The 26,157-nt window shown below is 39.0% G+C and overlaps 2 protein-coding genes across 4 annotated transcripts; both read left to right on the plus strand.

The window, feature by feature from the left end:
- The first annotated feature begins 144 nt into the window (after positions 1-144).
- Positions 145-14,509, plus strand: lyn (LYN proto-oncogene, Src family tyrosine kinase). 3 transcript variants are annotated; one of them, XM_040143829.1, is made up of 13 exons: positions 145-314; positions 3,897-4,033; positions 4,607-4,649; positions 6,143-6,248; positions 6,873-6,971; positions 7,256-7,359; positions 7,504-7,653; positions 7,891-8,043; positions 10,372-10,554; positions 10,924-11,000; positions 12,686-12,839; positions 13,718-13,849; positions 14,246-14,509. In XM_040143829.1, the coding sequence occupies exons 2-13, from the start codon at positions 3,902-3,904 to the stop codon at positions 14,446-14,448; spliced, it is 1,536 nt and encodes a 511-aa protein (XP_039999763.1). In that variant the 5' UTR covers positions 145-314; positions 3,897-3,901; the 3' UTR covers positions 14,449-14,509. The 3 variants fall into 3 exon arrangements, with proteins under 3 accessions (XP_039999763.1, XP_039999764.1, XP_039999765.1); XM_040143830.1 differs by having other exon boundaries at positions 3,897-3,973; XM_040143831.1 differs by lacking the exons at positions 145-314; positions 4,607-4,649 and having other exon boundaries at positions 3,909-3,973.
- A 2,368-nt stretch (positions 14,510-16,877) lies between these two features.
- Positions 16,878-26,012, plus strand: urod (uroporphyrinogen decarboxylase). The gene is made up of 10 exons (XM_040144768.1): positions 16,878-17,075; positions 18,847-18,959; positions 19,500-19,579; positions 19,825-19,887; positions 20,703-20,900; positions 21,053-21,214; positions 22,785-22,919; positions 23,442-23,542; positions 24,227-24,293; positions 25,742-26,012. The coding sequence occupies exons 1-10, from the start codon at positions 17,053-17,055 to the stop codon at positions 25,904-25,906; spliced, it is 1,107 nt and encodes a 368-aa protein (XP_040000702.1). The 5' UTR covers positions 16,878-17,052; the 3' UTR covers positions 25,907-26,012.
- Positions 26,013-26,157: the final 145 nt, after the last annotated feature.

Genomic DNA, 26,157 nt, shown 5'->3' on the forward strand with positions numbered 1-26,157 from the left:
AGGCCTGGAAGACAATCTGTCTGCTGTGCCCATGTTACGTGTGTTGCTGATTATGCAAATAATCATTAGACAATTGTACCAGGAAGTTTCAGTAAGAGAGAAAAGTCCCCCATAAGTTCCTCATTCTGGTGGCTGAGTGTAACAGACCGCATCGACTGGCTGACCCATTTGTCGAGCCAAACACTACCAGTCTGACAGTCGGCCAGTCCATAAGTCAGTCTGATGAAAAACACGGAAGAAAACTGAGGACCGAAGGACTATTAAGCGCTGGATTAACTGTTTCCTTAAGCAGGGAGGGACACACGGTGAGAGAGGTAAGCACAGATGTATGTGAGGTGTGAAAATAGACCACTCAGAAGTGCGTATGAGTTCATTGTGTGCTATCAGAGTCTGTTCATACGCACTCACATACACAAACACACACTAGGACAGTTGAGAAGCTTGCGTATAAGAGTTAATTTGTCAAAAGAAAGGTCAGTGTTGAATGTCTGGACTGGAGATTATAAAATCACCTGTAATTTTTAACCTATAAATGCATTTCAAATTTCTTTAAATAGTGTTTATTTAAATACTATTTCAGAGTTTTATCCTCAGATTACAGTATGGATTGTTCTATTAAACTTTAAGTATAGTTTCTTATGGTTTTGACCAACATCTCTCATTAAAAGAATATTTAGAAAATTAATAAATCAGTTTAACATTATTTGATTGGGGTGTTAGGTGGCATCACCGGATTTATCAGTTACTCACATCAAATTCCACACTGGGTTATTTCCTCTCCTCTGTTTCCTTTCATTTCTTCACCTCCCGAGTGTTTGGCTCAGGCAGGAGGAAGGAGTAACTTTGTACTCGTGTGTGCGTGTGTGTGTGTGTGTGTGTGCATGTGCACCCGCGGGTGTTGGCTTCTAAGCTGTTCAGACCCTTGGTTCCGGCTGTTTGCTGACTGCCAACCTAAAAATATAAGAGAGGCATTGAACTAACAAAGATATACGTAACAACCCAGGAAGAAACCATCCAGCTGTTGGTTATAGAACTTTCATTCACTAACTAACATCATGGTTCACAACCATATGTAAAGTTAAAGTTTTCATTTCGATTCCTAAATCTCTATTGTGACTACGTTTGTAGTCAATGTATGTGTAACCATGGGAAACAACAGGGAAAAAGCCTTGTGTTTAGCCCCTTCCTGTGGATCCTCCATGAGAAGTAGAGAAAATGTGATAAAAAAAAATGAGGCATGTTTGCAACAGTTAAAGCCTGCTGTATGATTTATGATATATTTAATAAATTGAGATCTGCATGTTAGAGCTGCTTTCTAAAAATCCAGCTCTATTTGGAACCTACTGACCTCGCCATAATTCTCTGGAAAATAAGCAAGGGTCTGGTAAAACCCAGACAGGGATAAAGAGGTCTAAATTAGGGCTGTTTTGTCTTGTTTCCCTAACAGTCCACTCAATCTTGCCAGTCTTAGCCCTCTCTTGATGAAGCCTGTATTTGTTGGTCACTTCATAAAATGTCTGACATTATACATAAAACATCTTTCAGCTGAAGGAGTGAGGAATCATGTACATATGTAGTAAGTACTCCCATTCAGTCACGCAGCATTCACGATAGTGCAACCAAGATACAGGATTGTCCAAAAAAAAAAATTCCAGTGTCAGAAACAACATTAAACCGTACATCCAATCAAAGGCTACAGATTCTTTACTATTTAAAACAGGACCTTTGCTTTGCCACTCTCTATGGGAAGGTGAGATGACAAAGAAAGATAATCTGATCTTTCCAAATGTGATGAAAACAGCAGGGAGGGTTGGACGAATTGCAAGTTTTTTACCTAAGGATAATCTTAAAGTTATGTTTTATAGTCTAATAAATAGCAGTATTATTACTGTGGCGTAGTGTGGGGCAATGGCACTCAGCGATATGAACAGTTTGCAGATTGCCTTAAACAAGGCAGCAAGAATGATCTAAAGATGTGGGTTTCAAGCAGGAAGTGAATGATTGCACTATATGACGGGATGGCCCACAATAGAAAAAAATATGTGAGACAACATTCATTGCACAATTTGGAGAAATTACAAGTTTAGAAGACATATATGTATTCAGGACAAGCTATTATTGGTGTGAGATAAACACAAAGCCGATATAAGGAATACAGATAAAACTCATTATGTACTATCAACATCATCAACATCCTTTTATCATGGATAAAAACAGAAACGGGCAGGCGAACCCTTGTCGACAGGACAATCAACCAATGGAACTCAGTGACCAATACAACAGATGTATTGTGGACTGTAAATTCTTATTATAGCTATCAACATACTTGGATTATTACACTGTCAGAATCTGTTCCCGTTTAGATACATACAGATGATGTGTGTTTATGTGCATGTGAGCGTGAGCGTTTTTTTAGGTGTGATGATCGTGTAATGATGTACATGTGTGACTGTAAGTAGGCCTATAGTGTTTTTGAAATGTTCGGACAGTGATTTTAAAAATGGACTCTCAGGAGATTCATCTGGGTCTAAAGGAGGAGAAAATAAACAAATACACAAAAGAATCACATCATTATTTGGTCAGCATCTTATGTCTTAGGTATCCACATACACACAATGCTGTGAATATACACATTTGTGAACACAAAAACCACATCAAAGATTGGTAAAAAAAAATAGCTTAAAGTGTTACTGACTTAACTGAGTGTCTGAACAACAGTGACAGTGCATTTACATGGAAAGTCCAGGGGCCTGGTTTTGCCTCCTCTGCTTCCTTTCCCACACTTTCATGTCCAAAGTGTGTAAAAGAAAAATGAAAAAATCACACGCTGTGCCACTGTGTGGCAAACAGCAAGAGCTGCGACACAGCATGTGTACTGTTTCTGCACAGCCGACCATTGTGCTACAAACTAGATGGTATCTTTATGCGTTTACAATTATGTGAATGTGAAAGTGATCCAAGGAAAAGCACCCAAAAGAGTATAAAAGACTCATAAAAGCTGAATCATCCCAGATACATTATACTTTTTACACAAACCAAAAACATAAATCCCTCTGGATTAAATGACCCAACAACCCATGAGAATCTAAAGTTATGGCGTACTTTTGACACCTTAAATGTGTTTGGCTGCTAATACTTCTGTACTTTGACTTGAGTAGAGTCATAAATGCAGGACCTTTACTTGTGAGGAAGTATTTTTAAATTGGGGTATTGCTCCTTGTACTTTAGAAAAGAATCTAAATTCTGATTTTCAGTTGTATCTGCATATTTTGCATAAGGTGCCATGCTAAGTACAATATACCGTATAAAACCATTACAACCCTCAGTATCTTCTCTATGTTACAGGCTCTATTCATCATATCATCATATGATGCACCTGATGATGAAAGCACTGATCAACTAGTAGTTAAAAAAAAAGAGTCATTTGGACCTCAAGAGCTACAGAGATAGCTGTGCACTATTTTTACTGCTGCTCATGCTATAACTTCGTGATCAGCTGTGGGATTCGGATCAGGTCGTGTTATGGCTTTTTCTATGAGATACAGAGTAGACTGTGATTAATAAAGCAAGGAAATCTGTTACAGAAAGATAGTGTTAAAAATCTATGTAATGGTTTTTTACAGAAGGATTCCTTCATTTTTTGAGTGCGGCTTGTCAATAAATTGGTATGCTACAACAGGTGTATGTGTGTATTTCCTCTGACTTTTTTTTTTAACATCAAGTCAACATCAAGAAAAAATGAACATGTCACTGGTCTGGTTCTTAGTTATTTTTACATGCCAAAACTGAAAAGTCACAGGTGTTTGATACCAAATATTTTGTCTGTTTCAGCAGCTGTAAATGGAAAATGTGTAACAGTCCAGTTCACTCTTTGTTTTTCTCACTTCCTCCTGCAGGCAGGATGGGCTGTATGAAGTCCACGCTGAGCGAAGGTCTGAGTGGAGTTATGGAGGGGAAGATCAGACGGCAGACTGTACGTACCGAGCAAACGCACTATGTCAGAGACCCCACCTCCAATACAAAAAACAACATAGTAAGTAGTCAAGATAGCTGGGCTGAGCAGAATTTCAGTAAAAGATGACAGGACACTGACATCTGCTGTCTGAACAACAAAGTGGTGTGGTAGTGATCTTAACACAAGGTGAAAATCTAAAGGGAAATCATAAAAGCATTAAAGTCATGCGTTTTACTGTTCATACGTGATGTCAAAGCCTTATTAAATGGAGAATGTTATAAAAGTGAAGTTGTTCAGCTCTCAAGAGAATGTTTTAAAATTCAGATACACCCTTTCCTCCTGATTCAGAAAAATAGTGACTCAGATATTTCCTAAGCAACAGAACTTCCCTGTCTTACGAGATAATGTCTATCAGAAGGAAATGAACAGATTGAGAAAGTCTGTTATCAAGAAATGATACCTGCATGTGCTAAAACAAGAAAAATAGATAGACATATATATGAATATATATACATAGATAGATAGATAGATAGATAGATAGAGAGAAAGATAGAATATTATACTATTGCACCTACTAATATTATAACTATTGTGTCACAACCAACATTTACATTGTTTCTGATTCTAAAAATTCCTGGTTTGCCTTTGCAGAGTAATTCCCTGCTACCTGGTCAGTTGTTCCAAAAGATGGAAGGTTTGCCACATTCTTTCTTTCTCTTTGTTTATTCAGTCTTTCTTACTTACCGATTTACTTTTGCAAAAGTATTGATGTAGGAACACATTGCTAAGCTAAGAGAGGCACTGTTCCAGAAGTAGTGTACCTTGTAATGACAGGCTATATGTTGAACATTACTAAAAACACATTACATACTCAACAGCACACTCAAGCCTGAACTTTAGCCTGCTTGATGAGGCTAGCTACGTCACATAGCTAATGTTTCCCGCAAGGGGAAAAAGTCAATGTAGTACCATTAAAGGGTTCAGAGTTTTCAAGTCTACCTTAATATTATACATGCCCATAACAGTGAAAGAGTTATAAAAATAATAACAATTATAATAATATCTTTATTTATGCAGCACTTTTGCAACCAAGTTACAGAGTGCTTTACATGGTTGAAACAGGATTACAACATTTAAGAACTAGAATTTAGGCAGCAGAATTAGACTTTTAAAATAAAAAACAAAACGAAATGAAATAACAGAATGAGAGCAAACAGTCTGCTACCAAAAAAGGCCCTTTTGGGAAAGATGACAAGAGATTTAAAAGATATCAATGAATTTGCAAGTCTGAGATGTTCAGGCAGCCAGTTCCAGAGTCGAAGCAGAAGCCGGTCCCTCTGCAGGAGCAGAAGCCCGGTGTCCTATTGGTCAGTTACCCAAATTAAGTGGTTATATTCCAAAGTTAGTCATTTTAGTCCCAAAGTCTTTTGTGGTGTCGTATTTCTACCGTGACAGCTCAGTAAAACACTTAAAAGATTGTAACTTTGTTACAGCACAAACTCCTCAAACCTCATATTAGCTTTGGGTTTAATTTTAGAATGCACATTCCAATATGGTCACGAGAATATTATCATTTATCATTTGCTGCTAAATATCTAGCTAGCAGGGCTAGTTACTTAGCTAAGCTACATCTTCCAGGCTAGCTTAACACAAGCTGGTACTAGCATATGTTGGCCAATGCTGAGCTTTCTGAGTGAAATTATGTATAGCCACATTATTTGAAACCTAAAATGAAAACATTGTAAAATTAAATAAATAACTTCAAAAAGTTAGTTGCACTTTGTGCAAGGGTATTTATTACCAACACAATTGGTATTGAGTGCTACAAAGGTACCATGGGTACATACTGAGTGAGACTGGTGCTTACTTACTTAAAATTTTATGAACTCAAACATTAGTAGAACAAGGTGACTCCTTGAGAAACACAGTGACACATCAGTCGCAGGCTCACAAAATATCTAGCTGAAGTTGCTGGTGAATAGATATGCCAGCGGTACCCTCTGTAGTCACCTTTTTAGCCTTTGTCTGACATTACTGTACCGTATGAAAGTTTGCCCTACATTATTATTCATATTGCAGTGATCAAGTAATGTACCCTTGCTGTTGATAATTGAGATGTGGCCCTGTTTGTTTTTGCTTTGCAGCATTTAACCTGTCAATATCTTCTTCTGTTTTCTCATCTGTTAGAGCAAAGGGGGGATGGCAAAATAGTGGTCGGCCTTTACCCGTACGAGGCCGGGCACCCGGATGACTTAGGGTTCAAGAAAGGAGAAAAGATGAAAGTCTTAGAGGAGTGAGTGTCTTAGAGTGATCAACTCCAGGAAATGTTATTTGTGCATTTATTTTACTGCATAATGTAAGGCAAGAAGCAAAGGTGAAAGCTTACACAAGCTACGACATGGAGCACTGTTTAAAGTGCATACCATTAGGAGACTGTCAGAGTCAGGTGCAGTTTGCCCTAGCCTTTCAGCCCTGGCAGACTCAATAGCTGGGCCATCATTACAGACTCTTGCGTCACCAGAAAGTGTTCAAACTCATAGAACATATTTTAAATTCTAAGCCAGATCCACAAGTGTCAAAAGATACCGAAATATTTCAGGCTCAATTTGAATAACTATTCAATGAAAGATGCGTAAGACATGCAGAAATGAGATCTCAATTTGGTGCTTCCGTTAAAAACAATATTCCACTCACTGTAAGCATCATATAAGTGTTTAAGCTAAGAATTGAATATATGTGGATATATGATTTTAGACTGTAGAAAATGATTTTTGTACTTTTAAGCCACCTAAAATGGAATTAAATAGGAAAAAAGTCAGGGTTCAGAGGCATTTTAAGAGACCTGGGATTTACATGTCAACACTGACAATCAAAGAAAAACGATAATTGTGCTAAAACGAATTGATATTTATTTCAGACGTGGTGAGTGGTGGAAAGCAAAGTCACTGACAACCAACAAAGAAGGATTCATCCCGTCTAATTACGTCGCCCAAGCTGACACCATGGAAACAGAAGAGTGAGTAGCTGCATCTAAATAAATTACTTTAGATTCTCAAGTGGCTTTTGGTATGTTTTCTGAAAAAAAAAAAACTTTTAGAAACATGTTTCATGCTCACAGTTGTATAAAAAAAACTTAATCTATGTGAATTACAGAATCTTATTGAAAACTGTAATTGTTTATTAACTTGACTCAAGATTTGACACAACTGAGACGCAATTTGTAAAAATAGGTAGAAACTCAATATGAATATGAGCAGTATTTACATGTTGCGTATTCAGTGTGTTTCCTGTTCATCGCAGGTGGTTTTTCAAGGACATCACAAGAAAGGATGCAGAGAGACAGCTATTGGCTCCAGCAAACAAACCAGGCTCTTATCTTATCAGGGAAAGTGAAACATCAAAAGGTATGGAAATCACAACAGCACTGAGAGACAGGGATACATTCCCAAACAATCTCCGCTTTCAACCTATGGATTGCAGACTGTTCTTCCTTTAAGCCCTTTAAACTGACCACTAATGAGTCTCTTTCACTTTATGACTTTCCACAGGAAGTTTGTCACTGTCAATCAGAGACATGGATGCCTACGGGACAGATTCAGTCAAACACTATAAGATAAGGATTCTGGATAATGGCGGCTACTACATCTCTCCTAAAATCTCATTCCCTGACATTGGCAGCATGATCAAACACTACCACAGTGAGTACGACTCTCGGATAGAGGAACTTCAAGAGTCACTTAAGGTGTGAAAGAGTGCACCTGTTCAGATAGAGAAGTTACGCCTCTGGAGGTCAGCAAAAACATGATTCTAAAAACAGAGAGAAAACAGATAAAATACCCCTTATCTAAATAAGATATTATTAAGTATGATTTATAACTGTGTGTGTGTGTGTGTGTGTGTGTGTGTGTGCGTGCGTGTGTGCGTGTACCTTCCAGACAAAGCGGATGGCCTGTGTCGTAAACTGGACAGCGCATGTGTAAAACCCAAAGCTGAGAAACCATGGGATAAAGATGCCTGGGAGATTTCCAAAGAGTCTATTAAGATGGTGAAGAAACTAGGAGCAGGGCAGTTTGGAGAAGTCTGGATGGGTGAGTTAAGACAAAATCTTTACCTTCATTTCATTTAATAATGTTGTCTAGGAATCGCTTCTTATGCCCGAGAGTAGCCAGAGGGTGAAGCTGGGAAGGGAGGGCTCACATACTTACATAATCCCCTTTGTTCCCTGAGGAACATACATCACCTCGCAGCGGCTGAGGGGCTTGTCTGTCAGACCCTGAGAGCTATGCTGGTGGGAGTTTTAGATTCCAGCAGGTCCAACAAAGCTGGACTAGTCTCGGTTCATGAACCTCAGAAAAGACAGAAAACAGGCCTCATGAGAATAGGGGGTCAGGCATGCCTGTGAGTTGCATTGTTCATAGGTGTCTGAATAAGATTTCACTGTAATTTCTGACAACAAGAAAGAGGAAGAGGACACAAGCCTTTTGTTTTTCTTGAAGCTTATTAAAGTTCTCGCAATGCCGATGGCTCAATAAATGAAAGGCTGATAGATAACTACCATTGCATATTTATCCACTCTAGTAATGCAAATATTTAAACTTTTCACTGAAAACATTAAGATCTTATTTGGGGCACTGTGGGCTTTATTTGACATGTGGTCTTAATTTTGAGAAACACAGGTCCAAGGATTTCTAATTCCTTTCTCTCATTTACTGTAATTTCAGAGCAGTGGGAAGTTCCGTTTCCCCCTAATTAAAACAAAAACAACTTCTCTCTCATGGTCTACTCTCGGCCTGTTACACATTTCAGTGGAAATATGCTCAAATGTGTCCACGTGTCTCTGTAGTAAAAACTGGCTCAGGGAGATCACAGTTGAGTCTTGTCAGTGTTATCATCTATGGAGGAAATGCTTGGGTCTGAAGGGGAGATTTGCATTGGAAGTTTGGGAATGGTGATCACACACACACACACACACACACACACACACACACACACACACACACACACACACACACACACACACACACACACACACACACACACACACACACACACACACATATTCCAGGAAAGGGCTGTGTAAAGGGAACTACCAGAAATTTTGAAGTGACTAAAAGCTTTGTCAAGTCTCTTTTTTGCAGGTCATGTTTAAAATACTCTTATTACTTCCAACAAAGTACTTAAACAATACCTGTTACAATTCTTTCAAACAGAAGGGAAGTATAAGACAACACAGTGTTTTGAGGTTTTGTGTAGGGGTTTGTGTTTTGTGTAATGATAGGGAACTTGGGGTACCATTGTTCCAGGAATGAGGTTAATTTGGAAATGGGCAAGAACTGTGGATTACTGTTTTATTCTTGATAATGATACTGTATGACATGACAAACACCGAAAAATTACTGAATAAATACAAAGATGCATGATTATAAATGTTAAAAGTATCTGGTCAAACCTAAAATATATGTGAGAATATTATACATGCAGATGTGACTTCTTTATTGTGTAGCAGTATGTTTGGATGATTTGCATTCATGGCCGGGATAAAAAACGGATGATGCCAAACCAGGTGCTGTTCATTTCACTGAACGTATACCAGCTGGCTCAAACCCTGAAACACATAAAATAATATACAACACCTATGACCTTTCAGTATATGGAGGAAGGGGAAGTTGTTGGCCACAATAAGAGTCCACATTCACATCAGGAAACTGTTTCAGTTTCATGAATACCCCGCTAGTGCCACTGCCAGCCCAAACTCACTCTACCCTCTTTTCCCTAGTATGCTCCTCCTTCCTCTCATTGTTTCAAGCCATTGTATCGAAAATGCACCATGCCACCAGAGCATTTCATACAGCGACCTTTGATTTCAGATTCAAAAGAATGAAGAGTGAAAAAGCTAGTAGATGTGTACGTCCAGGAATCTATGACTCTGTTTACTCTATTTACCTGAGCTGCTGCCAGAGCCATCACATCATCAAGGTGCTGCTCTGTGTCTTTTGGGCATTGTATTGTGTACCAATAGCATCAAAAAAATAAATAAATAAATAAAATAAAAAATTCAAACACTAAAATGATCATGTCTTCGCAGTTATCTCAGCTTGGGCTTGGAGACTTCAATTTTTGGCTTAAAAAACATATTTGTCCAGAACGTCTTGCAATATCTCAGCTCCAACTTTCTTACTGCTAAACCTCAGCTCATCCAAATGTACGACACAAACAACTGTGTGACATTTTTCCCTGCTGTCACTGAACCTTAAACATGGACTGGTATTTAATAATGGTTGAAGTTACAATAAAGATTGTCCAACAAGTTATGGCAGAAGCAATGCCGCATGTCAAGCAGAGGATTTCATACTTCCATGGCGATTCACTAATACTCTCCATTCCCCACATGTCCCCTTCTCTTTCTGCACGATCAGCCTACTACAACAACACAACCAAAGTAGCGGTGAAGACTCTGAAGCAAGGCACCATGACCGCTCAAGCCTTCATGGAGGAGGCCAATGTCATGAAGACCCTGCAGCACGACAGGCTGGTGCGGCTCTACGCCGTCGTCACCAGGACGGAACCCATCTATATCATCACTGAATTTATGGCAAATGGTAAATGGGCTTTCTGTTTAGCGCGTGTGGCTGATATTCTTATCTGGAGTGACTTCCAACGAATGCAGCAGTACGATGAGCTTATGTTATTAGATAACAAGTGCAAATTTCAGCAGCTCAGTGTTGCGAAATGCAGTATTCATGTGACGTGGTCAGATGACACATTTCAAAAAGGAAGATTAGTAGATTAGATAGACAACTGTGAAAGGCGCTTTAAGATGTCTTCTAAAAAAGTTGAACCGAACATTTAAAAACATTTTAAGAGATTAAACTCACAGCTAACATGGATCCACAAGTGGACATACAGTGCACTCATGGACACAGAAGCACAAGACACTGACACTGTTTCTTATTCTGTCTCGTCTCCAGGCAGCCTACTAGACTTCTTAAAGAGCGACGATGGGTGCAAACTGCAGCTACCCAAGCTCATCGATTTCTCAGCGCAGGTGATTTTCACACTGACCGGCATATGCTGCTTTTACCTCACAGCCTAGTCCCCTCGTGGTTGTGAAACAGATATCATGCCACTGTTTCCATTGCTGAACTGAAAGGAGGAACAACAGCTAAAAGTACAAATCTGACTCTTCAATATTAAAGTCCGCAGGCAAGCGGCTGTGTTGCTCAGGAGCAAGACCACATTGGGTCAGTGGGTCTATCAAAGCCAAGGAAGACTGATGTTGATAAATGTCTCTTCAACTGTTTGTAAAACCGTGTATGCAGAGCCAAAAGTCATTATTTATTATTTTATATATATGTGCATTTCATGGGTCGGCAGGTAGACCTACCCCAATATAGGGTAGAAAGCCATTTGAAAAGATTAGAATAATGATGAACATAAATCACTGTTAGGGCTAATTAGTAGAGAGTGTTTATATACTATACATAGCATATAATAATATTATATAGCATACATAGCAAAGACACATCAACTTCTCAATTAATGAGAAATCTAATTAAGGCCTTGATCAAGCTGTTTTGAATGTTGATCCATTTGACTCAGCTCTCAGACTACAGCTTCCCTCTGCTTATATTGCTACCCTTGTTGGATATTTTTTAATGCATATTTTTGTCTTATCTGATGCCTTGTTTTAATCAGTCACTAATTTCCTAATGACTTCCAATGACGTTTCCTGGAAAGAACAATGCAATTTGGTACTAATTGTAAGGAAAATGGAGAACGTCTTCAATTGGTACGATGTCGATTCATTCATTTCCGTTAACTGCTAGTGTATCCTCGAGAGTCTCTAGTCCGCTGGTCAGCTGAGTATGAAAAGATGTGAAATTTGTCAACAGTCAAGCAATATTTATCAACAGATATAAATGGATCAGTTCCCCAGAGAAAATAACGATTTTATCACAATTCTTTCTATAAATACTACCAAGCTACATTAGTACTTCCTAGAAAATCATTAGGAATTTATAAGGAAATTATGGACTGTTGATTCTTAATGAGTTTTTCTCAGTATAACTACAGGTTAAATGACAAATGAATAAGTTTACCCTGCGAAGCACAATGAAGAGAACACATTTGGAATAAAAATATAAAAGAAAAACCTTTTTTTTGCAGTATTTTTAGTCAAAGTAGAGTTAGTAAGGGAAAATAAATGATTGGAATTGTTGGGTCTGTGCTAGAGCTGGAATTAGCCATTATTTTCATTGCCTGTTGATTATTTGTTTTATTTAATGACTAATCATTTGGTCAGTAGGATGTTAAAATAATTAAAAATGCTCAAAAGAGCAGAATCCAAATGTGATGACTTTTTTCTTCTGATCAACTGTCAAAACCCAAACTGTTCAGTTCACATATCAGCATGTGAGATGCAGTAACCAGCAAACGGCTAACTTCATGTTAGCTTTGGATTTTTAGCTTGTTTGTGTCACCCATAGACATGTCTGATCAGTCTATAGCATCTGTTACTCCACTTAACGATTTTGCATATGATATCATTTAGTCAGCGCTTTATCCTGATTTCTGTAATAACTGAGGTATTATGTCCTGCATATTCATTTTTCTCTACTGGTTTTTCGTTATTGGTTTTTCGACTCCTGCTCATCTGTTTGAGTGAGACTTGGGATACTGGCCATGCAGAGGCATTCTTGCACATCATATTTTTTGCTTTTGCTGTTGCAGATAGCAGAGGGCATGGCATACATAGAGAAGAAGAATTACATCCACAGAGACCTGAGAGCAGCTAATGTCCTGGTGTCAGAGAGCCTGCTCTGTAAAATAGCTGATTTTGGACTGGCAAGAGTCATAGAGGATGACGAGTACACAGCCAGAGAGGGTAAACTTTGTGTTTGTGCCTGCATGTATTTTTGCATTCAGGAATATGTGTCTGTCTCCATTTTTGTCATGTGTAGGAGGTTTTTTTCCCATCACAAACGACCTGACTCTGTCACTGGCTGCTTGCGACACATTAAAATAAAAATCCCCTTCAGGCGGCTAGAAGCAGAATATACTACTTATCTGACAGGAACGTTGGACTATATGACGAGCCAGACACTTTTGGTTTCATTTACTGGTTCATCATCACGTGCTTCAATACCACAGTGACCACTTTTGATTGCAACAAACCATACACACCCTCTATTTTTGTTCCATTGCCACACAGGCTAGGACACTGACACAGTCTTGTATTAAAGGCTGTACAGGGAGAGATAGGTCGGCCAAATTGCATGTTTCTCTGTGTCATAAGATGAAACCTGGGTGATCACTGATCTGGAACCAGGAGACAGTCAAACTGCAGCAGGAAAATTTAAATAAATGACATGAACCTTCCATTACACGTTAGATAGAGACATGGGGTGAGATGTGTGGGAATGTGTAGGAGTATGGGTAATTTACACAGATTAATTCTAATCGTCATTTACAGATTTTATGAGTGGAATCTTTGATATCCTTGTATAAATGAAGTATAAGGCACATTTCCCAGTCACATTTCAAGTCAGGGTGACGTCCTGAAACCTGCCCGTGTCGTTCTTATGAAAACATTTGGTCACACACCGTGAATTGAATGTAGCGTCTTCTTCACCGTTTATATATATATCCTGTCTTCACAAAAAAAAAGTCACATTTCCCGGTCACTGAGGCGACATATTAACCCTGTGTTAATGGTGACACGAAGTCTGTGGATGTGTGTGTAACTATGTGTGTTGTCCGCAGGAGCTAAATTCCCCATAAAGTGGACTGCTCCAGAGGCCATTAACTACGGCTCCTTCACCATCAAGTCAGACATGTGGTCCTTCGGGGTTCTGCTCTACGAGATTATCACCTTCGGGAAAATTCCTTACCCAGGTAAACACTAGCTGGACAGTGTGTCATTATTATGCATCATTTTTTGTAAAGGACTTTGTAAATGTATTTTGAAGAAGGATATATATTAATAGATGATAGTTTTTTTAAAAGAATAATTGTTATAAATACATCTGGAATAATGTATTTTTTTTTCCAAATATGAAATGAAGGAAATGTTGTACTACTAACTTTACTTTGACGTTTACTGCCCTCTACTGGTGAATATTATTGTCTATTATGCATTGACAAACGTTTTTTAGTTTTAGAGAATCCTCCGCCTCTTTGTGTGCAGTACGGCCATGGAGTAGATTGACCCTTCTATTCCTCCAGCTACACACATTTCTCTGTATTGTGCATTCCTACTGACACCTCCCTCCATGTTTGGCTTGAACTCAGGTATGACTAAAGGAGAGGTGATGTCCTCGGTGCAGCGTGGCTACAGGATGTCCCAGCCTGACAACTGTCCTGGCGAGCTCTACAACATCATGATGTGCTGCTGGAAAAATAAACCTGAAGACAGGCCCACCTTTGATTACGTACAGAGCGTCCTGGATGACTTCTACACCGCCACAGAGGGACAGTACCAGCAACAGCCATAGAGACAGAAAGAGCCAGAGACACACCCCCAGGAAGACTTTGACAGATAACTCTGGGTTATGTTTGGAGCTACTATATATATATATATATATAAAAATTTTTTTTTTTTTTTTTTTTTTGTATATATATATATATATATATATGTGTATATAAATATGACACATTCTATATAAATGTATATGCTGTAATCTTTTTAATGTTTGCTGCTGAGAACATACAGTATGCAGGTTCCCGTATAAACTGAATTGTAGCCATTCAAAGTGCCTGTATGTGTGCAAATACTATATTTAGAATGTAGTTTAATATTACTGGGAAGCATCATTTGAGGTACATAGGAGATGAATTTTGCACAAAGTTGATAAAAACAGGTGAGCATTATATGCAGCCGAAAGAAAGAGGGTTAGTTGTGTTAGTTATTTTTTACAATAAAGTCTCAAATTCAATCTCAATTTCAACATATGTTTGTGTACAGAGAAACTGAACAAACAGCAGTCATCATAAAAAAGACGTCTGCAAAGGTGGGGCAGAATATTGGAGGGTTAGTTTCTTGATTGATTCCTGCACAGACAGCTGCCTCATAGAGAATGGGCCTGTGTAAATAATGTGGCACTGGAAAAAGCGACCTGCTGTGTACAGGAACGGCTATTAACAGGACTTACAAGTGAAGCTATAAATAAACTATAAACCTTAAATAATACGTGATTCTGCAGACTTAATGCACTTCTGTTCACCTTTCCTGCTGATCCAAGATTTTGTTATGATATATTCGACTTCAAAATGATTTAAATGCAAAACTTCTTACTATTTGTAATTACTGGTAGCCCTTTTCAAGCAGAAACCTCAAAATTTGTATGGAAAAGCAGCATTATATGTTTTGATGCTCCATAATAACATTTCCATTTGGATTAACAATTTAAAAAGGTATTGTACCAAATCATGCTCTACAAGGTTATGACTAGCCATTTTAAATTTCACGGCTTATTATCTCTAACAGTGGGACATTCATCCACTGTGCTGTGGTATTTCTGTTTCTTGCTGTTTCATTAACCACTGAAGGGTTGATCATCTGTAAGCCCACTTCATATTGAAGTGCTGTAGCTTGTTTTGTCTGTTTCAAGGGTTAAATGTGGAATCTGTTTTCTTTATTATTTCAAATTGGGTCTTTTATAATCAAAAGAGTCATCTGGTTAGAGTAAGTTGCACTTGGTTTTACACCGGATGACTCTTGGTGTTCTTGAGTAAAAGTTAAGTAGAAGTAACTTCAGATTAAACGTAACACATAAGTGTACAGAAGAAGGGTACCCAATTACATGACCAGCTGACTGAATGAGCTGTTTGTTGGTTTGTCATTTAATAAATAATTTGAGTTGTATACTTATTGCTATTTGAATAAATAAATGTTATTCTCTGCTGAATGTCTTTATATATTTAGTTCATATTTAAGAGATTTAGCAGTCACTCTTACTTTGAAAGACCTTTCCTGAGTAAACCTGTTGATTTTCCTCAAAAACAAATTGATCCCATATTTTGACTTCAAATTTTCATTCATTTCATTTGCCGAATTTGCATTTATAGTTAGTTCCAGTGACTTGAATGAGCCTTGATGAATGGAACAAGTAGCTTGGTTTCCTTGGTAGCAAAAATGACACCCATAAGACAGGACAATTACATTTTGGTAAATCAGTAAAGTTAATTGCAAATTCATTCTATAAAACTTAAACATATAATATAAGAAACCAAAAAGATAAGTGGCTCCATACTTACAATATTTATCTGTTACAATAATTCTGAGACCTTACAATACTGGAAGAGAAGGGAGGAGAAGGAGGATGTTGGGAGCGTTTGGATAAGGTATGTTCATCAATTTTAACTGCATTTAATTATTTATTTATTTGCAAGTATGTAGAGACGTTTCCTGAAACATAAACAAACTATAAATTATATATTTATATATATATATATAAAAAATCTCAAAAAAGTCACAGCCCCCAGTGCTCCAATTACCACTGGCACCACTGGTGCCTTTACTCCCCACATCTTTTCTAGCTCCTCTTTCAGCCCTTGGTATTTTTCGATCTTCTCGTGTTCCTTCTTCTGGATGTTGCTGGCACTTTGGATCGCTATGTCTATCACTACTGCCTTCTTCTGTTGTTTGTCGATCAACACGATGTCCGGTTGGTTAGCCATCACTAGTTTGTCAGTCTGGATATGGAAGTCCCACAGGATCTTGGCTTGGTCATTCTCAACCACCTTATATATGTGTGTGTGTGTGTGTATATATATATATATATATATATATATGTATATATATAGAAAACAATATAACAATGGAGAAAGAAACAGAAAAACAGACAAACAGTCATCACTTATTTTTATTATATTTTTAAAGAGGGAAAGTCTTTTATTTTGAAACCCCTACTTTGTTCCTGGTCTGGTCACATGGTCTTCCAAGATGGCCGCGCCCTGGAGCACTTTGCTGTAGCTTCTGACAGAGTTGTGCAAGCCAGTTTAAATGACAGTTGAGGAACTGCAGGTGGCAACGGTCAACTCCAGAAGGAGACAGAGGAGCGTCTGAGAAAGCCCGGCATCTCCTCATCCCTGCCGACATGAGCAAGGACGATTTAATACTGTAAGTAGTCCTGGTGTTAGCTCATAACGTTATTATGCTGCATTAGGGTTAGCAATTTGGCTACAAGCTGTCAAGTCAGGGCGACATCCTGAAACCTGCCTGTGTCGTTCTTATGAAAACATTTGTTCGCACGCTGTGAATTGAATGTAGCATCTTCTTCACCGTTTATAATCCTTTAGGTCTTCACAAAAAAAAAGTCATATTTCCCGGTCACTGAGGCGACATATTAACAACGATAAGCGCAGCTCCTTCTTTTGTGGAGAACTTTGTTTAAATTTTAGTTAGTTTAATATTCTCTTGCTCATATTTAAAGGTGAACTCCTGTTAAAACATGAATTATCATGATTTGATGAATCATTTGGATCTTCTGGTGAAATCGGGATATAGGTAATTTATCAGGGAGTAGTTCATTATTTAAAAACCTTTAGTCTTTAAGTCTAAATTGGCTCATCTTCCAAAGTGCCTCTTGGTGAGAAAATACGTATTTTTTGCGAATAGGTCTCACTGCAGTGTTACTAACGGATTTCTAACATGAAAGCCAGAATAAACAGTGGATCCCACCGTTTCCTGAGATATCCCAGATAAAAACAAGCACTGCCATTATACTCACACTGCGATACTGTGGTGTATTTTCTATACATATGTATTTCTGTCTTCTAACAGTTCTGCGTGTGTTAAGTGTGCCGTATATCCGTCCCGAGTCCGAGAAGTGAACTGAGCTGAAGTTACAGCGACGTTAACACAATTAGTTTCCTCTGGAGTTTTCAGGGATCCACCCCATCAAACAGTTAGATTTCCATCAAGGCTTGAATTTCAGGCAGGCTGCGATGCATCACGGATAACTCCAAAGCAGCCTTCCATTCAACCGTCCTTCTGCTGCGGGAACGTGATAAGAGAGCAGAGGTGTGTTATCTCTCATAATCACTCTGTCACTGACAGCTCCTCAGCTGGAGGCCCAGCATGATTGCAAGGGAAAGGGAGGGGTATGCTTGTACTTTAGATAACAGAAGCTTGCCGCTGCACCGCAGCCCCTCAAGTCATAGTGATTAGGACCCTGCCAGCGAAACCCAATTCTCCGAAACAATAATAACTTTTGTAATTGAAATATGTATAGCGAGTGTGTATTGGACTATTAAAATGGCCGTACTACAAACATACTAAAGCCAAAATTTGCATCGGTTTGGTTTTTGGAAAATTTCGCATCAGTAAAATTAATTTAAAAAACTAAATTGAAGCCAATAGGATTTATGAATGGGACTTAAAATCTACTACTACTACTGATGATGATAATAATAATAATAATAATAATAATAATAATAAACATTCATTATATAGCACTTTTATTAGCAATTTTACAAAGTGCATTTTACAAAAAGAAATAAGGAAAAGAGATAAACCAGACAAGGCAAATAAAATAAAATAAATAAATAAAAATAAAGGATGAAAGAAGAGTCACATCCCTGTGTCTTTGTGTCAGCATTAATAATGCTTATATTTTCATGTGTCAACCGAGGGCTGCATCTGTTCCGATACTGGATAATGCTTTTGTGGTTCTGGTTTCTTTCTTTCTGGTTACTTTATTATTATATTATTTCAACCCACATCTGCACTTTACTGTGCTGGGAAGCAGATTTCGGCTGCATTGTTTTGATGTTGTGCTCTTTCACTGGAGCAGAGTGGTCGTCTTCTCTGTGTTTAATGCATTCCATAGAGAGAAGAAAGAAAAGACTGACCCTATACCTTTTTTTTTTTTTTTTTTTTTTACGTCCAGCCCGAAGGACTTTCCTCAGCTCCAGAACGACACGTTCCTGCGAGCGGCGCGAGGAGAAGAAACTGAACATGTCCCCGTCTGGTGTATGAGACAGGCTGGAAGATATCTACCAGGTACTGTCTTGTGATTCAATTCAGAATACACTTCCAAAAACGACTTTTCCACAGCAGACATTTTGACTTGTTATTGTAGGAAAACAGTCACAATGGCTCTTCTATTCAAGTGTCCCAGTAAGACATGACATTGTGACAGTGAGCCATCATGCACAGGTATTTTATTCAATTTCAATATTTACACCTGTGCTTTTCCGTCTCTGACATGTCAAAATGTCTTCTGTAAAAAAGTCCTATATATGTGTGATCTATTTTTTTCAGAATTTATACATCTCTATCTATATTTTCAGACTGCATATATTCCGGTATTATTGTCTCATACCTTATTTTCGCAAATTAGTCTGTCAAGTTGTCCATGTATTTTCTGTTTGCCAGTATGCATATGTTCAGCAAATATTAATATTGTCACTAATATATATGTATTTTTATGGTATTGTCATTGGTTGTCATTTATTTCATGTTATATCTTTTTCTTCAATCATTTTCTTACTTCAGCATCCCTGTGGTGACCATTAATGTTTTGCTGAATCTGATCTGCAGAGTTTCGTGAGTCCAGAGCAGGGAGGGACTTCTTTGAGACATGTCGGTCACCGGAGGCCTGCTGTGAACTCACTCTGCAGGTATAACACCGGATTCATATAGAAAAAATCTAATCACTGATTTTTTTAAAAGCTGTTTTTACACTCGTCACAACCATCCAGCGGCGTTTGACACTTTCAAGTAGTGTAACATTGTGTTGAGATGATGGAGGGATTAATAGAATATCTTCAGGGCATCGCCACGAGACAACAAACTCCAACCCACAAACGCATTTTCATGCCCTTTTCTTTAAAAAAAAAAATGTCCTCCTTTTTTCCACTTTCAGCCTCTAAGACGTTTCCCCTTTGATGCTGCCATCATTTTCTCTGACATCCTGGTTGTCCCACAGGTAAGACTAACGAAATCAGTCTCATTCTTTAACATGTTCTCCGCACATATCATATTTTGCTGTGAAATCTTTGGGGTACGTGGATGTGGCGTTACTCAAACTTGCAGTTGTCAGTATTTGTCATGATAACATTGAGTCAGGTTACTCCATGTGATTAAAAAAGGGATTTGCCTATGGAGCGTTTTAGCGTCTTTTAGCAAACTGTTTTAGTTTCACAGTTCACAAATGAGCGGAGCCCTAAGGAGGATGAGTATTGGACTTAAAGTCAGGAGGTGGACAAAAAGACTACTTCATCAACCAGTGTTACCTGTTGGCTGTGTATCTCACGGCTTGTTCTGCCCCCTAGTGGCCACATTGTTGCATGTTAGCAGTCAGATTACACCTGTACCTGTGATGTGAAGTGATGAAACACATATCAAAATCACCCTTATGAAAACCTGTGTGTAATGCAAAATGGTTTGCATTATTTAATAATAGATACAGTTAAGTTAGGTACTTTTGATGCCAGTGATGGGTGTTTTGGAGATTGTGTACACTTAGAAATCACTACACACCAGAGGAGTGCATGGACTCACTTTTGATGTGTTTCCAAGAATAAAACCAAATATTAATAGTTAGATATTTTTTTGTCCATTTGAAAAAAGAAAAAGCTTTTTTTGGGATGATATTGGTGTGCGTGATCGTATCTCTGATCATCAGCACAGTTTCTTCACAAGCATGGCGCAAAATGTCTCTCCATCTCTATCAAATTGCAGCCATCCGTAATATTTTCTGGGTGTCTCTATTCATTCTTTCATTCCTCTTCCTCCCGCCAGGCCATGGGTATGGATGTCCAGATGGTGGCAGGTAAAGGTCCTACATTCCCGGAGCCCCTGAAGGAGCCAGAAGACCTGCAGAGACTGCGCGTCAAAGTGGACGTGGGCAAAGAGCTGGGCTACGTCTTCAAAGCCATCACACTGACCAGACACAAGATAGAGGGCAAAGTGCCGCTCATAGGATTCACTGGCGCTCCGGTGAGAGAGAGAAAAGCATGCATAAGTATTCTGATTCTGATTACGTTATTTAGTTAAAAATGTTTAATGCTGTCAAACTAAAAAAAAAAAATGAAAATGATATTAAAGCATTCTTTTTCTTACTCTCCCCTCCTGGTTGTGTCCCTCCACAGTGGACGCTGATGTCCTACATGATAGAAGGCGGAGGCTCCAACACCCACTCGAAGGCGAAGCGGTGGCTGTACCGACACCCTGACGCCAGCCACATGCTGCTGAGGATGCTGACAGACGTGATAGTGGACTATCTGCTGGGACAGGTGGCAGCTGGAGCTCAGGTCAGACCCCCTGACTTCCAACCTCTAGTCACATTGCTACACTTTTTATCACGTTGCACTACTACCGTAGCTGATAGTCGATAACAACAACGGCAAGCTTGAAAAGCAGACCTCAGAGATTCAGTATAAAGTGTGTTATGTGGAGTATTTTAGAGGGGCACATAAATACTATTTGCTGAATGTGGCAGCTAGTGTAGACTCTCCTTGTGGAAAAACACTTGCTTGTCAGTATCAGCACAAAATGCGGGTTGAGGCAGCATTTTTCTCTTTTCTTTTTTTTGCTGAGAAGTGGAGCACGGGCCTCAGAGCACAAACTTGGATTATTACACAATGTCTAGTCAGTGCCATATCAGCAGAGTGTGTGGCCAATTTTTAGTGTTAAGGGCAGCAGGGAAGCTTTTAAGAGTCTGTCCTACCTGGAGAACAAAGGTCCAGGTCCCCCAGTGGTACTGAGCACCTGCCGGCCTGACCTCTGACTATCCTGCAGGAGACGGTGAGACGGGGGAGATTAATATTCAGTGCTTTACAGTGATTTCAAGATGATTTTAAACTTTTCTTGTTCACTTGCTCAAAGCAAATATAAAAGTGTCCGAAATAAAGTGCATAAAATGCAATGTGAGATGCTCCTACGGCTGAGTTAAAAGACCGGTGTGAAAAATAAGAACTAAAAAAATGAATTATAATGGATAAAAATCAAAGATTAAAAATGATACCTTTATGTTCAAAAGTAAGTAAGTAAAGTAAAAAAGTACAACTTAAACTTATATTAGTTGTGATGTAAATGTTTAATAAGTGGAGATTTATGCAATGATTCATTTGAATGGGTTTCACCACACACACACGACTTCTTATGTGAGAATGAAATCACTTAAGACTCAAAAGTGAAAGAGGTAATGGGGGAGATATGGTCGATACATGCTTTTCGATAATGACCTAAACTGGCAGTATTTTAAATAACATTTCCAAAGAATAATACAATGCGCCTCAAATAAGTAAACGCGGTTCCAATAATGTCAGACTTAATGACAGAAGTTCCCACTCTTAACTGCATGAATAGCGCTTCCTTTGAAACACACCCACTTCACCACGCATGCAGATAGGAATAAAAGAAAGGCATACCACCATTCACAAAGGACTGCCAGTAAAGTTGCACCATTTGGTCCCCCGAACTCTTGCTTCGGGTAGATATGTTACATATCAAGGCCGTATTTGTTAATTATTGATAGGACAGTGCTGCAGATGTTTCCTAGCAACCAATCTGCACATCATTGAAGTATTTACTTCCTCAAGTTTTAATGGTGCAACCTGATTTATTAGATCACTATTTTGTAACGAGCCAGCAGTTAATAGGGACTTAGGAAGGACTTTAGACAAGGTGGGGATGTGTTTATGAGTAGCAGGTGCAACACAGTCCAGTATATGAAGACTGGGCCTTACTCTCTGCTCCTCTGTATTTCTGAAATGTGTTTGCTATTGTCACAAATAGATAATGGTGCTGCGGATGTGATTTGTCACTGTGAGAAAAACAAAATTCCCTCCTTTCTTCCTCTTTCCTCTGTGTGTTGTTCAGGCTCTGCAGGTGTTTGAGTCGCACGCCGGCGTTCTGGGGCCCGTTGAGTTTAAAGAGTTCTCTCTGCCCTACCTCCGAGACATCGCCCGTCGTGTCAAAGATAAACTGAAGGATGCGGGACAGGATGTTCCCATGGTGAGAGACAGAAAACAGACAGAAAACAAATACAAATGCTTTAGTCCCAATATATAAAGTGAATGTGTTCATATCTCCTATAAACACACATTACTCACCAGTATACATGTCAACATGAAAACATAGCAGAACAACATTTCTGCATGTGCTCTCTCATCGGTACCTGAAGAGCTAATGATGTACACATACGCATCAGCCAAACCAGTCAATAGTGACAACAGCTGTATTTATTTAATTATCAAAGGTTTCAGTTCTCTGTTCTATACTTCTCGGCACTCTGTTGCTTCAACATGATTGTTTTCCAAGAGGGATCATGAAGGATTCATCTGGTCTGATGAAAATCGCTTTTATACTTGATTACCAGCAGATGGCAGCATTTCACCAGAAATGGTACTTTCTGATTTGTGTAAAAGTTGCTTTGAAAATCTGTTCATTTTACCTTTTTTTTTGTGTGTGTGTGTGTGTGCGCGCGCGTGTGTGTGTGTGCGCGTTTTTGTGCGCGTGCGTGCACGTTCGTTCCAGATCGCTTTTGCAAAGGATGCTCACTACGCGTTAGAGGATCTCTCTCAGTCTCATTATGAGGTAGTCGGGCTGGATTGGACCATTGACCCACGATCAGCACGGTAACACACACACAAACACCAGCACGAAGAGCTTACTACTGATACCTTCCCAATAATTATGTAGAAAGCTGTTTTGGTCCCAAGATGATAACATGGAACCAAAAAAAACAAAGAAAAAAACACACAAAATGAAATGACCCAAAATTCTAAATAGAAACTGAATCTTTTAACTCCAGTGTTTCTCCAGAATTTCTGCTCTGCACCAAGCTGTGTGTTAAATATGCCACATCAACCCATCAGTTACTTGTCATGGAAGTTTGAATTTCAACCCGAGCTGGTTTGTGACATTTCAAGCGTTGAACAATCTCTGGAATGTGAGCTTGGAAAAGGATCAATACATGACAGTCTTTGCTTAAGAGCAGATACAGCTCTAGCCATAAAATCCACTGTCACCACACTCAGGTTGAAAAAAACAAAAACAGCTCGAGGCTAAATCGAAGCTGAATCCATCTCAGGGATGGAGCCAGTTGTAGCACGAATCCTGATCCATTCTGTGGCGTTTCCTGAGGAGCGGGTTAACCATTACTGACCTCTCCCTCGTCCCTGGTTTGTCACAGGGTGCAGCACTTAAGTCAACAAACCCTGTCTGTTTTCCGCTCTATTCATCAAATGCTTCACCTGTTGGTTAAAGGATTACCCTGGGTGTCCTGTGATGTGTGTGTGTGTGTGTCTGTGTGTATTCAGGGAGCGCACAGGAGGGAAGGTCAGCCTGCAGGGAAACATGGACCCTTGTGCTCTCTACTCTCCGAAGGTAACCCAAAACAAAAAAACAAAACTCTTCTGAAACCTCCCGCTCATCCTCGGTATCACAACTCTTTATAAAAGGAGACACTTAACAAGCATTACATTAATTATAAATCAGTAATTACAAAGAGGAAAAACTTTTTAAACTATAGATATAAGAAAATTTAAGTAAAATTGATAAATAAATAAAATAAAAGAATGTACATCTCAGACAAAAAAGGGCCCTGTCATCATCGCATTCTCCCTCCTAAGTCACAGCCATGTTACTCCTCGAAGTGACAGCAGTGGCACCATCCAGGAACATTTTCCTATTCTTATCCTAAAATCCTCTAACTTTTTTTTTTTGGGGGGGGGGTGAGGTTTGCCTGCTTTTCAAAGTCAGATTCACCAAACTCTCTTAACCGGAGCGTCGTGAAAATTGGCATATATTGCTACCTGCTCCGTTTGTGGGCAAGTTTCACTCAGAGTAAAGAGAAGAATTTCACGCCGTGGAGCTTCGAGTCCTGCTGTCCGAAGTTAGCCTACAAAAAGGTACCACATTAGGCAGAGACAGCAGCGCCGTTACAGGACCTGAAACAACTGTTCTATTGTATAAACACAAGACTTATCTCCAACACAGACAGCACGGTCTGTTCATTTGGAAAAAAGTTCAAGGACCTCTTTTAAGGACAGCCTCTAAAATTCCCACATACAATGAAACCTGTACCAGTTTCTTCATTACCTTTGAATACAGTTGTCAGGGATACTGGAATTAAAATTGGTGTAATGTAAATCCTCAGCAGCCATGTATACTGTAAAAGTTGGGATCTAGTATCAGTAATCGGGGTTTGGGCCAGAGGCCACGTCTCCTCCCAAGTTTCTCCAGAGAAGTTTATCTGAAGGTCAGTCTTCAGATAAACAAGTCTTCTTTATAACCTGCCAGTTAGATGTTATAAAACATGTAACTGACCTCTGTCGTGTAAATGGTTTAGCCTGAGTTCCAGAGTTCTCATTTAAGAATTAAAGAAGCACCTAATCTGTGAGAATTATTTCATTTTTGAAAATGGTTAAGTTTTAGTATTGTTTTTCTTAAAATAAAAAAAAAAAGGGATTTTTTTTTTTTCTGTCAACTGATGCTATTTTCAGTGCCCCTGCATACATACTATGATTCTAATTTTCATACCACAGTACTTCACTCTGTTGATTCATATGTTTCTACTTAATACAGTGACGTGCTGTAATTCATTCTGACAAACTGCTGTTTACACACACAGTATGGCAATCAATAACTGTCTCCACCAAAACTGAAATTTATCTTCATCTGACCCAGCTGAAGCAATTCTCCGATACTCAGAGTTGCTAAAAATATTTGAAAAGCACTACGATAGTTGAACCATGACTCATCTGAAAGGTCTGCCAGTTGCTCCTTTAAGTGTAATCCTCTCTCCGTCTCTCTCTTCCTCCTCCTCTCCTCAGGAGCGCATTTCAGACATCGTGAAGAAGATGCTGGAGGGCTTTGGCACGAGGGGCTACATTGCCAACCTGGGCCACGGCCTTTACCCCGACATGGACCCGGAGAATGTCGGCGCCTTCGTTGAAGCTGTGCACCAACACTCTAAGCAGATGATCAAACAAATGTAAAGATAGACGTGTCTGTGTGAGGGAGTGTGTTAGCCCAAATGCCGATGATTGCGATGGAAAAAATGTACAATAATGCAATATTTTATTAAAGACTATGAAAAGTAGCCAGCATTGGTGTTTGAATACAAAAGGGCAACTTCAAAAGGAAAAATTTTACTGATTCATATCTGTTTTTTGGAAAGTGAAAAATCTCTTGCCGGATATTTAGTGACATTTTCACTTTGGGCTCCTGCCAGAGGCAGATGATGAAT

This window comes from Xiphias gladius, chromosome 14 (assembly GCF_016859285.1).
Source record: "Xiphias gladius isolate SHS-SW01 ecotype Sanya breed wild chromosome 14, ASM1685928v1, whole genome shotgun sequence".
NCBI lineage: Eukaryota > Metazoa > Chordata > Actinopteri > Istiophoriformes > Xiphiidae > Xiphias > Xiphias gladius.

Coding starts and splice junctions, on each gene's coding strand:
- urod (XM_040144768.1), top strand. CDS start 17,053: ATGAGCAAGGACGATTTAATACT. Junction 23,543..24,226: donor ATTGACCCACGATCAGCACG/GTAACACACACA, acceptor GTGTGTATTCAG/GGAGCGCACAGGAGGGAAGG. Junction 24,294..25,741: donor GTGCTCTCTACTCTCCGAAG/GTAACCCAAAAC, acceptor TCCTCTCCTCAG/GAGCGCATTTCAGACATCGT.
- lyn (XM_040143829.1), top strand. CDS start 3,902: ATGGGCTGTATGAAGTCCACGCTGAGCGAAGGTCTGAGTGGAGTTATG. Junction 6,972..7,255: donor GACACCATGGAAACAGAAGA/GTGAGTAGCTGC, acceptor TGTTCATCGCAG/GTGGTTTTTCAAGGACATCA. Junction 10,555..10,923: donor CACTGAATTTATGGCAAATG/GTAAATGGGCTT, acceptor TCTCGTCTCCAG/GCAGCCTACTAGACTTCTTA.